This window comes from Rhea americana, unplaced genomic scaffold (assembly GCF_003343005.1).
Source record: "Rhea americana isolate MKP2758 unplaced genomic scaffold, rheAme1 scaffold_37, whole genome shotgun sequence".
In the NCBI taxonomy this organism is placed as follows: Eukaryota; Metazoa; Chordata; class Aves; order Rheiformes; family Rheidae; genus Rhea; species Rhea americana.
In genome coordinates, this window is record NW_028186501.1 from 6227427 (window position 1) to 6238427 (window position 11001).

At 43.5% G+C, this 11001-nt stretch overlaps 2 protein-coding genes across 7 annotated transcripts in view; one reads left to right on the forward strand and one right to left on the reverse strand.

The window, feature by feature from the left end:
* Window positions 1-637: 637 nt before the first annotated feature.
* Window positions 638-9877, reverse strand: HNRNPH1 (heterogeneous nuclear ribonucleoprotein H1). 6 transcript variants are annotated; one of them, XM_085312878.1, is made up of 14 exons: window positions 9794-9854; window positions 8945-9039; window positions 8585-8722; window positions 7575-7730; window positions 7217-7360; window positions 5604-5742; window positions 4428-4606; window positions 4142-4213; window positions 3928-4061; window positions 3628-3763; window positions 3371-3454; window positions 3185-3235; window positions 2004-2096; window positions 638-1422 (listed from the first exon to the last, which is right to left on the reverse strand). In XM_085312878.1, the coding sequence occupies exons 2-14, from the start codon at window positions 8946-8948 to the stop codon at window positions 1298-1300; spliced, it is 1455 nt and encodes a 484-aa protein (XP_085169004.1). In that variant the 5' UTR covers window positions 8949-9039; window positions 9794-9854; the 3' UTR covers window positions 638-1297. The 6 variants fall into 6 exon arrangements, with proteins under 6 accessions (XP_085169004.1, XP_085168999.1, XP_085168998.1 ...); XM_085312873.1 differs by lacking the exon at window positions 8945-9039 and having other exon boundaries at window positions 3928-4040; window positions 9794-9877; XM_085312872.1 differs by lacking the exon at window positions 8945-9039 and having other exon boundaries at window positions 638-1416; window positions 9794-9877.
* An 820-nt stretch (window positions 9878-10697) lies between these two features.
* LOC146591559 (deoxycytidine kinase 2) overlaps window positions 10698-11001 on the forward strand; it is a 7027-nt gene continuing 6723 nt past the window's right edge. The window contains exon 1 of the mRNA XM_085312879.1: window positions 10698-10869. Coding sequence (XP_085169005.1) covers window positions 10770-10869 — 100 coding nt within the window. The 5' untranslated portion in view covers window positions 10698-10769. The remainder of the gene's footprint in view (window positions 10870-11001) is intronic.

Below are 11001 nucleotides of genomic sequence, written 5' to 3' on the forward strand. Positions count from 1 at the left end.
CCACTGTTAATGAATTGTTTTACTCAACTCAGATTGGTAGCTTCTCTGTAGTCACACCACCTTTAACCACTTCTAGTACTTACATGCAGCCCCCAGGCTTTTCTCAGAAGGAACCTAAAACATCCATCCCCATTTAATTAAAAGAGGCAAGTCTAGATAGTGTTAGAAGTGAAGAGAGCTGCATCTGACAGAGTAAGTCAAAAGGAAATTATTAGAGCTATTACTGTTCTGTACTACTCAGGAGATGTTTTAAAGGCAGCTCAAGCATGGTATTTGTCAAGCTGAAATCCTTGTAAGGATGCAGCTGCACTGAGCTGAAAGTGCAGTCTTAGTGCTTTGCCTCCCAGCCTCTACTGGCATTTTGAAAGTCATGTCAGAGGTAGCTTAAACTTGGTCATGCCTTGTGCCTCTGAAGGAGCAGTGTACTTTGGGCACCCCTACCACCATGGTCCAGATACTACTAACCCCCCTGTTTGGACTCAAAGAGTAAATTGCCAYCTTGTTTACTATCCCAAGGAATGCATTAGAATTCACACTAGAAGCGGTGAACTATTTCACAGCAGACAAACACTGTGTTCCTGCATCTTCAGTGATGACTGTCCACATGTTACACCACAGAAGTAGTTCAAGAAATGAGTTCCAGTTTTTAAAAGGAAGATTTATTTAACAAGTTTCACTTAGCGCAATACACCTAAAAAGGAAATCACAATACAATGAAAGATTAAATCAAGGCCTCAGAATTTTATACGAACACCAAGACCAAAATCCTAAAGTAGCCGTATTGCGTCTCAACATGTTTCCCCATTAACTTAAAAAAAAGCTTAAACGTGCCTTACAGGATATTAAAAGAAATAAACTAGAACTAACATGCCAAATGTTCACTTTGAATTTCAGACACAGCTCCTATATTGTTTCTTTACAAAAAAGCATGTTTCTTTCAACATGTATTCAAAACAGTGTTGGATGTAATATTGTATAAGAGCAACATTTAACATAATCCAAACAGCTTTAACCTAAATACGCTTACTGCTTAAATACACTCCTACAACAAAACTAACTTGAGAAACGCTCAAAATTGTTTAACAGTTATAGTCTTTACTCAACTTGGTTATTACATCCTAGATGAATGTTCATTTCTGTATGTTCAAAAATACTGAACCTGAAAGGTTTTAAAATAACAATCCTGATTTCCACTTACAGTAAAGCATAAATCACAAGCTTGTATTGCAAAACTGTTAAACTTAGTTTTTTGTTTTTTTGTTTTTTAAAAAAGGGTTGACCAAAAGTCAGCAATTGGTTACATTCCCCAGCCGCCACTCATGTTGGACATGTTCGACATTCCACCCATGCCGTTCACTCCCATGGACGCACGGTTCCCGCTGCTGTAGTAACTGCTGTTCATGGCACCCTGATTACCTGGGTCAGGGGTACGAAAACCAACAGCAGATTACTGGATAGTTCACAGATATTTGGAAGGTCATTCCCCAAGAGYTTGCTCTTATACTGTATTAAGACAGATGCCCATAAGTGCCAGTTTACAGTTTTACTGCCAAAGTTAAACTTAYTGGATGTTCAATGGAAGAGTCTACTCTTTCTGCTTTTCTGAAGGTCTTTTCTCCAAATCACCTTTTTTTGAGGGGGAAGTGTCCAGCCTCCCCCTCCCCTACCAATTTTTCCTGTTCATATTGGTCTATTTAGACCAGTCACCAGCTTCCACCCCAAAAAGATTAAGCCATGAACAGAACAACAGGACCTGGAAGGTATGTCCTACCCATTTCACATTTTTTCCTGCTCATTTCTCCCCCCACTACCCTTCAAATTCCTACTTTGCCTCCATTCCCTTCTACTCCTGTTATTTCTAAGGTTCAAAGCATCTTGACATTTCAGGCTTGTGCTGCCCAGTCCATACCATTATTCTTCCACACGAACGAAGAGTACACTGTAGAAGGTGGTAAGCCACCTGCATTGGGTGCCACCTAAGACCAGTAAGGAAATGCTCTTACCATATCCACTCATGCTGCTTTGACCACCATATCCTCCTCCATAACCCCCACTCAACTGCTGGTTAGCTGGACCACCATAGCTGGATTGGCTTCCTTTCAAGTTAAGGATACAAATGTTAAGATCCTGCCTGGCACAAGTCTGTCCATTAACAACCAATCTGCGCCTTACCTAACCATAGCCACTGTATTTGAGCTAACTTCCTAGCATAAAGACCTTGTTTCCTAAATAAACAGGCTCAAACAGCAAGTGCTCACATTTAAATGCCTCAGGCATTCCTATAGTTAAAACAGTAACAAATACTTCAAGGACTGCAGGAAGTGCTTGTGATTCTGAAGCACAAAGAGTTTACTTCTGCGACTTCTACTGTATTGATTATACAGGATGGGATCTCTCATTATAGCCTCGGACACTCAGATCATGCTTTTCAGATAACCTTGCACAAGAGTGCTGGCAGTGACAGCACCCAGTCCCTTTAGGAGGCTGGTTGACAATTAACCAGAGGAATTGTTTTGTACACAAAATTTCTGTTCTAGACTGCTTATGCATCACRTCAGCACTAAGCATTAACATACAGGAAGCCACTACTTAAGCCCAAACTACTGCTATTCAAGTTTAATTGTTTCTCTATACTCCCATAGAACTCTTCAGTAATTAAAATCAGCAATTTTAAGTAGCTTGCAATCAAAATACTATATAGTATCATATACACACACCCTCCACCCACCCCACCACCCCCAAAAAGCCCCCCAAAAAGCCCCAAACCAACCACCACCTTAAGCTCTAAAAACCCAAAAAAGTAAGGTATCAGGAGAGGTATCTGCTTTAGAGACAATATTGGCAGTCATTTAGAATTTTACATTGAGAATGCGCATTAGACTGAGACAGCTTCATAGTTTCCTGTTTCAGCCAGCTTCTCCAAATTCCAGAACATGTTTTCCCCTCACCACCAAGACAARGCTTGAATGGCAAGTGACATACAACAGATACTCCCTCCATCACCAGACTATATTCCAGTCTCAAAAAAGGGAGGGGGAAAAGAATAGAGAACAGGCATCTCCCATTKAACTTCCACACCACCACACACCCAGAAATCATTCATCTCACCATACGCTCCACATTCAACACAACAGTTTATTCAACCTATTAATTGTTCGAATGTATTCCCAAAAGGTTTATATACCTGGCAATGTGCTAGTGTTCCAATCTTGAACTACCCCTTCCGATTCCTTGACTGTGTGATTAAGACAGAATGTTGAATTTCAGTTTTTATGCCAGGCATAGAATAAGCAGGAGCTGTATAAAATTAGCCAGCTTCGTTAAATATGAAGTGCTTGTTTAAAAGTGCAGTTAGACTGTTTACACATACCCATTGCTCCCATCATTTGACTGCCATAGGCACCACCACTTCCTCCTGCTGTAGAATTCAAGAAGAGTTCTACATATCTGTGTTCTGGAAGAAGAAAAAATTGTCATGAGAGCATTTCACATCAAGTAAATGTGCAATTTATCTCACTGCAAGGTTGGTCACAATGAAACAGCTCAGTATTTCAGTAGYTGATACATACTGTAACTGTGCTGCAATGCTGTATTTTCATAAAGCTATATTCAGAAAGTCATACTTACGCATATTTGCTTTGTCTTTGGACATAGCGGCCACTGCATCCTCATGAGTAGCAAATTCAACGTCTGCCTCTCCGGTCACTCTACCATCTGGTCCAATTTCAATGTGTACTCTTACAGGGTTCAGAGGTGAGAAGAACTACATACAGAATATTTATAGATTAAAACGCACCAATACAACACCTCAGTGTTGCAGCAAGTTCTAGTCCCTAAGAAGCAGTATTACTATTTAATAGTAGCTCAATTAATATTTCTAATTATGATCACAGTATCATAAGGAAGCTTGACAGATTTAGAACTCACGTTATAGATGTCATTCTCCGTAGCTCTGTAAGGCAGACCTCTCATGTGGACACAGTGGCCAGTCGTGCTCTGGAAGGTGGATCCCCCGTCGCCGTATCTGTGGTCCGACATTCCTGCAGAGAAGAGAGTCCATTCTAGGTCTTTCAGATGTATTTAAGTTACTTTTTAGATGTATTTGAAAGGTTGGTTACTATTCCTATTAGAGAAATCTTACCTCTTCCAAATCTATCAGAACCAAAACCATAGCCATCATTATACCCATTGTAGTCATCATAACCTCCATAACCTATAAATAGATCGGACAACATGATCATTTCACCTACATAAGATTCAAACACACACAAACACACTGTGCAGAGACAGATATTAGGAAGCTCCCTTCTTCTACAAATGAAGTTCACTGTATCTACAAATCCATAGTCACAAAGCAGGAAAGAGAATCAGTTCAAGTGTTGCTGCTTCTTAGATTAGCAGCTCACACTTGGACTCCACATACTTACCTCCCCCATAAGCTCCACGTCTCATTCTTTCAAAGCCACTTCCTCTACCAAGACTGTTATATCCCCGTGCAACACCAGGCCTGTCATAAGGACTTGGTCTCTGCATTGCCATTAGCTTGCGTGGAGGATCATAGTGAGTGCGCACTTCTGCTCGACTACTCTTGAAGATCTCAATGTACCTAAAATTTTTTCCACAGGAAGTAGTCAGTCTTTAATTCTTTCCACAAAAACCTCACATAATTTTACATTAAAGCAAGACATTTAGTCATAGCCTTGAAACTGGCAGTATATTTTAAGCCAAGTTTCTTTWTATTATGCAGGCAATGACATACTATTAAAAACACTACATTACTTTCAAATTAGTGTATTTCAAGAAATTACAATTACTGAAGGGTTTATAAGCTCCTCATACTTCACAGTATCCCAACCTTAAGGGCGGGGGAGCAATACTGATTCCTCACCCTCCTCCCCCCAAATTTAAAGTGTTAGTCAAAAAATAGGAGGGACTATGTCCACTCAACTCAGCACTGTTTTGCTCATGTGGCAATATATAAAGAGGGTTAAAAACCCAGTCTCCACCAAGATTTTAACCCATCAAGACATTACAAAAAGCTCTGCATGTGCTAGTAAACCCAGCCTATGCTTCATTGACTCAGCATAGGCAAAAAATGCATGCTTCAATGAAAAATAGTCACAAGTAAAATAGAATAAAAACCCTTTGTGACAATTTCTTGAAAGCTATGCTTATTACATTGAAGATTAATACAGTAAGAAAATTTGTTACATTTCAACTTATAAAACAAGTTTAGAAATTATCACATTTTCTTATGGTAATAGAGTATGTGTGTGTCTTTAGAGCTAAAGGCATAATTGGTGCTATTTGAGAAGTTAAAGCCATAGTCTCTCAACTTTGTCAGTTTAAAGCTAGCAGTTTTGTACTTCTCCAGTATTAAATTTTTGAAGCAGACTTAAGCTTAGCTTAATTTTGTCTTTCACTGTGGATAAATTCAGACAGTGTATACCATGTGCACATTAGTAATACCTTTGTTTATGACCAAGTTAGAGACCAAAATACTATTTCTATTTGGAAGTTAACACTTTCAGAAGAGAGAATATGGATTTAATTATTGTTTACCATAAGAAAAGTGACATATCCAACCAACCATCCATCCCCACCTGTGCCCTATTCTTTCCTTGTGTTTCTTTAGAGCCTTTTCAGCTATTTCCTGTGAAGCAAACTGCACGAAGGCCTCCCCCGTACTCCTCCCCTGGAAGTCCACCGGCAATGTTATCCCATTTGGCACGATTTCCAACCCTTCAACCCAAGGACAAATAACCCCAGTAGGGGGCAATATTAACATCACAAGCCCAGTCATGAGTTTTTCTTATAGCTTTAAATATACCAGAATTTTAATACTTTTAAGTGAATGGTATGCTGATTATAGCACACTAGAAGAAAAAGCATGTCAACAAAAGAAACCATGATTGCATACCATTCAGTTTATATTCTTAACCCACCCTGCAGAGCACAAAAAAGTTCCGAGTGTGCTGAACAACACCTCAGATAAGGCATCTAATGCAGGGTGCATTAAGAAGCTTACATATTATTAAAAACCTCTTTAATTCCGCAAATGTACTTAATTTAAGTTGAATTTTAATATAACTTTAAAAATTCAAATACAGCAAGTTAAATATCTTTACATAACAAGTATTTTTACTAGAAATCAGTCAAAATAATTACTTATGCAAATGTCAAGTTCAATATTAATTTTTATCTATAAAAGTGCTTAAGTAAGAAAAAATCATGAAGTAATTTCAAAAGTATTAGTTTCTAAAACAGAAGCATATTATACAGTTTTTAAAGCTTAAATCACTTAACCATATAAAAATAAACAATGTAAAATGCACATGCTTAGGAATTGCTCTTGTTCACAATATATTACTGATTTAGAATACATAAAAACAGTCTCTTAAGCTCTTTAAAACTGGAAATACTATTTCTAATATATTTTAAAGCAAAAACAATAAGCTTAATCATATCTACAAGCTTGTTAAAGCAAAACATTCTAGCTAGTTTTGTAACATTCACATTTAGAAGTTTACTACTTTGTAGATACTTCTAAGTTGAATCCTATTGAACAGATTTCATTCTTATGCATTTATAATAGCATTCCAATTCCTAAAATAAACATACAACAGCTGGGAAAAAAGTGAGAATTAGAGTCAAGACAAGACATTATCTCTTCATTCATCAAAACTTCACACTACACAGCATGGGGTGGGGGAAAGGGGTTCTGGGAAGTGGGGTAGGGAGGGGAATGAATCTGTAGTTTAGTGGAGATAGCAGGTTGGGGTTTTCTGGAATCTTAGTCTACATTCATGAGAAACAAGGGTAATACCTTGCCTTCTTAAAATTCTGCTCGTTTTACTGAGCCCAGTGTTCTGCATCCTTCACCGAGTGATATGTGGACTATCTAAGGCTGTGGGTGGAAGCATCCTCCCATCTTCATTGTCTACTTTCAGTTTAAAAAGCAAGACACTTGTTTTCTGCTGTCCTTATATGGAACAGTACATTCCAGTAAGTATAGCAGTATAGCTTTGGGGAGCTTCCTCAGYTATTTAATAAATGAATGCATCTAGGCAATTGACCTATCAAGCCCAGATAACTAATGGAGGATTGTTTATTTACTTATTAACATCCATCAGTATACTGTTGGAAGTACTACTGGGCAATCAGTGGCTTCAGCATTGATCAATAGTGCTACAGCTAGTACTTTTACCCCACATACCTGAAAAAAACTGTACAATTTCTTCTTTACTACAGCCAAATGGGAGTCCTCTAAGACGTACAAAACCATCATTAGCCGTATCAGGGCTGTTGGGACCAGTATGCTTCAGAACCCAATCCATTTCAACGTTGTTTGACTTGAAAACTGTAAAAGGCACTCAGAATTAATGCATTCTGGAATGCAATTGTTTTAAAAGTCATTTGCCTTGAGAAACAAGTCAACTTGTATGATATGCAAGTCCATTTGTCCTTTTACATGCATTTTAAAAGAGACAGTAAAAACCATTAACCAAAAAGCCATTAACTCAAAAAAGAAAAAAAAAAAAATTTAGCCATTTACTAGACCAATTGAGTCAAACCTTCAACATATCTGTGTCCCATTGTTTCTCTGTCTTTTTTCAGTGCCAATTTCACATCGTCCTCTGATTCAAGTTCAACAAAAGCTTCTCCACTTGGTCTGCCCTCCCTTGTGTAGATGAAACGGATACCCGAAGCCCCATTTAGAATTTTGCATTCTAAAAAGAGAAACAGGAAGGTCAGAATTGGTTTTAATTAGAGAAACACAATGGCTGTAAGTTGGCAGATATCCTAAAAGAAACTTTCTTAAAGACTAAAGTTGCATCAAAGATGGAGTTCTGCTAAACTCTGAAAGATGATGATACTAAACTAAAGGCTTGTCTACAATCAAAATACTTTTAGTAAAATATTCAGGATAAACTCAAATTAGCTGTTTATTTTCAATGCTTTGCACTTAAGTCACATTTTATAGTCAGAAGCAGAGAACAACATGAGCAGTAAGAGTGGCTTATGCTGCCTGGGGCATATGAAGCAAAGTTAGAGGCATTTACAATCACACTGTAAGCATGATGAACTAAATCAGGTCCAACTCCAATACATCAAGCTCCAGAAGTACTTTAAATATATGCTTTCTTCAATGACTGCTCACAGCAATTGCTACAGTAATGACTTATTAGTGTAGCAAGTTATTCGGGTCTAACCACCTAAGACCTGAGTGGCTATCAAAAAAGCGCTAAAAACTAAGTTCTCTTAGGTGAGCCTGAAGTAAGTATTTAAGTTCTCCTTCAAACAGACACTCTCTGCCAGATAGCCAGCAACCTAAGGCAACTGTAGCTATTCCAGCAACTCCCAGGCAGAACTGCTCATGCCTAGTCCCTACTAGCACAAGCACTGCTTTCCACAGTGCATCCTAGCTGACACATTTGTTGCATTACAAACTTCACCTGCTCCTGAAGTGCTCTAAATGCTTTCTAAAACTGTTCACTGCTTCACTCCTGCTGTCATAGCTTCCTCAGGAGGAACCCAGATGGGCTACCAGGTAGCCAGGCCCCTCTTCCCCAACTCTGCTTACCAGAGAAAAACCTCTGCACCTCCTCTGCAGAGCAGGACCAGGGCAGCCCCCTCACTTTCACCACATATCCCTCGCCGGTCTCTGTGTTCAGCATCATGCTGGTGGTGAGGCTCGGCTCCGTCTCTGTTTCCGTGGCCGCTGAAGAAAACCAAACCAAGCCCTTTGAGACACCACAGTGCGCGATCGCCACTCGCACCCCCTCAAAGCGCCCGGCGGCCCCCCTGGCCCGGGCCCGCCCGTCCCCGAACCTCCTCTACCTCGGACCGCTGCCCGCCGTCACACACACAGAGCCGCTCCCGCCCGGCGCACGCCTGGCCCGCCTCCCCCGGCCCGCGCCCAGCCCCCCATCCCCGCACGCACACATGGTGGGGCTCCGCGGTGGTTCTAGGGCTCCGAGCCTGATCCGCTGTCCGGAGAGCGCCTAGTCCCAGTCAGGCGGCAGCGAGCGGGCGAGCCTGTGGCGAGAGCGCGCTAGGAAATGGCGGCGGGTGCTCTTGCTTCCGCTGGGCCGGGCCTTCCGCCGCACAAAGAACCCCGGCCCCAGACGCCGCCCCGGTCGGCCCGACGACTCGCAGTCCCCGCCGACGCACACCGCGTCCGCTTCCCGCTCGGGGCCCGGAGGATGGAGCTCGGCAGGAGAGCGACAAGCGGCCGCCGAGGAGCCCGGGCTGCTCGCGCCCCTCACTTGCTTCTAAAGTGTGTTGCGGCGTGGCTGAGTAAAGCGCGGGGCGCATGCGCATGAGCCCCGGCGCACTCCTGCCCCTCCCCCGCAGGACCCGCCTGCGCATGCTCTCTAGAACCACCACGCTCCTCCGCCCCGGGACACACACCCGCTACGCAGACGTTCCCCGCGCCGCTCCTGCCAGGTTGCGCATGCGTCCTCGCTAGCCTCCATCCCCCACCCCGACGTAACCTGTGCGCATGCGTCACTTGCCTACGCCCTCCGAACAAAGCCAAGGCGCCGAATCCCGCGCAGAGCGCGGGCCGGCCTGCGCGCATGCGCCTCAGCGCCGCTCTCCACACTGCGCATGCCCCGGAGGCCGCACGGCGCTTTCCCCCGCCCCGTCCTCCCTCAGGCGCGGCGCGCGGGCCCGGGCACGCCCGCGTGCGCGGGAAGCGCTACCGACATTCACCCCGCAACAACACGACACGCACTGCACGGAGAGAGGTGTCTGACTGAACAAGAGATGTGTGGGAACTAGCACTTACCAGCTTCAAATGCTGACGCTACCCCACGTGAAACAATCTGCTCGCTTCGGTCACTGAAGCCTGGTGTGTTTGTAGGAGATGGGGAAAGAAGAGACATGGGTCACAATTATCATAATAAAAAGGAAAATACTACTCCCTCCCATCTCCTCCAAACACACCAGACCTTGCTAGATTTCACCCTGCATCTCACAGTAATAACAGCAACAGATTTACTGAGAATAACTGCTGTAGTACAACTTCAGATAGATGTTTTAATATTGTCCAAGTACAACTAAGAAGCCAGTATCACTTCTTTACAATAAAGAAGTCAGGGCAAGCAGTTCATGTTTCACTTGGCATTTGCCCACAGAGGTCATGCAGAACCCATGCCAAGAGTTAAAYCAGATTGTATAAAGCCTAAGTATGTTCATACTAACGCTGGAACTTCAGAGTTTAGAAATAAAGCTGCATGGAACAGCTTCTAACACCTCACTCCTTTAATTGATGCTTGTTTCCTATGTAATCATTTACCAAAATTAGCTTACAGCTCTAGAGTCTACATCCAGCACCTACAAGTCTGCATAGCCTGATTTTTTATCAGATACCAATCAAGACCTCCCTCCAAAGCTGGAGACTTTGGGGGGGAGGGGGGAAGATGGATTATAAACCTAGTATAAACCTAACTCAAAGACTATGGGGAACTCATCAGTGGCAATGCAAATCAAATAGCTACTGCGGAACGCTTCAGCTGTTACAGCCACTCGGCTCCGTAACAACAGGGCTCCGCTCCATTTCCCTTGCTCGACACTGATCTCAGAGGGGGAAGCGCAAAGGCAGTCCCCGGCAGCCCCGCCGCCGCGGGGAGGGAACGGCGGGCGCCTCTCGGGGAGTGGCGGCRCGGCCGCTTCCCGCCCACTGGCCGGCGGGAGACTTAAAGCAGGCTGGGGCGGGAGGGTGGCCCGTGTGCTGGCGCTCGGTGCCTGCGGAGCCCGCCGCCATGTCCACCCCCGCCAAGCGGCACTGCCGCAGCCCCGCTGACTCCCTCAACTCCAGCTTCCAGAAGCGCCTCAGGAAGATCTCTATCGAGGGGAACATCGGTAAGCGCGGCGGCGGGGTGGGGAGGCCGCGTCGGGCTCACAGCGACCCCGCACAAGAGACGCCCTGGGGAGTGGGCTGAGGGACAAGGGCGCTTTTCCTCCCCTGCTCGCAGCGGGAACGGGGTGTGTGTG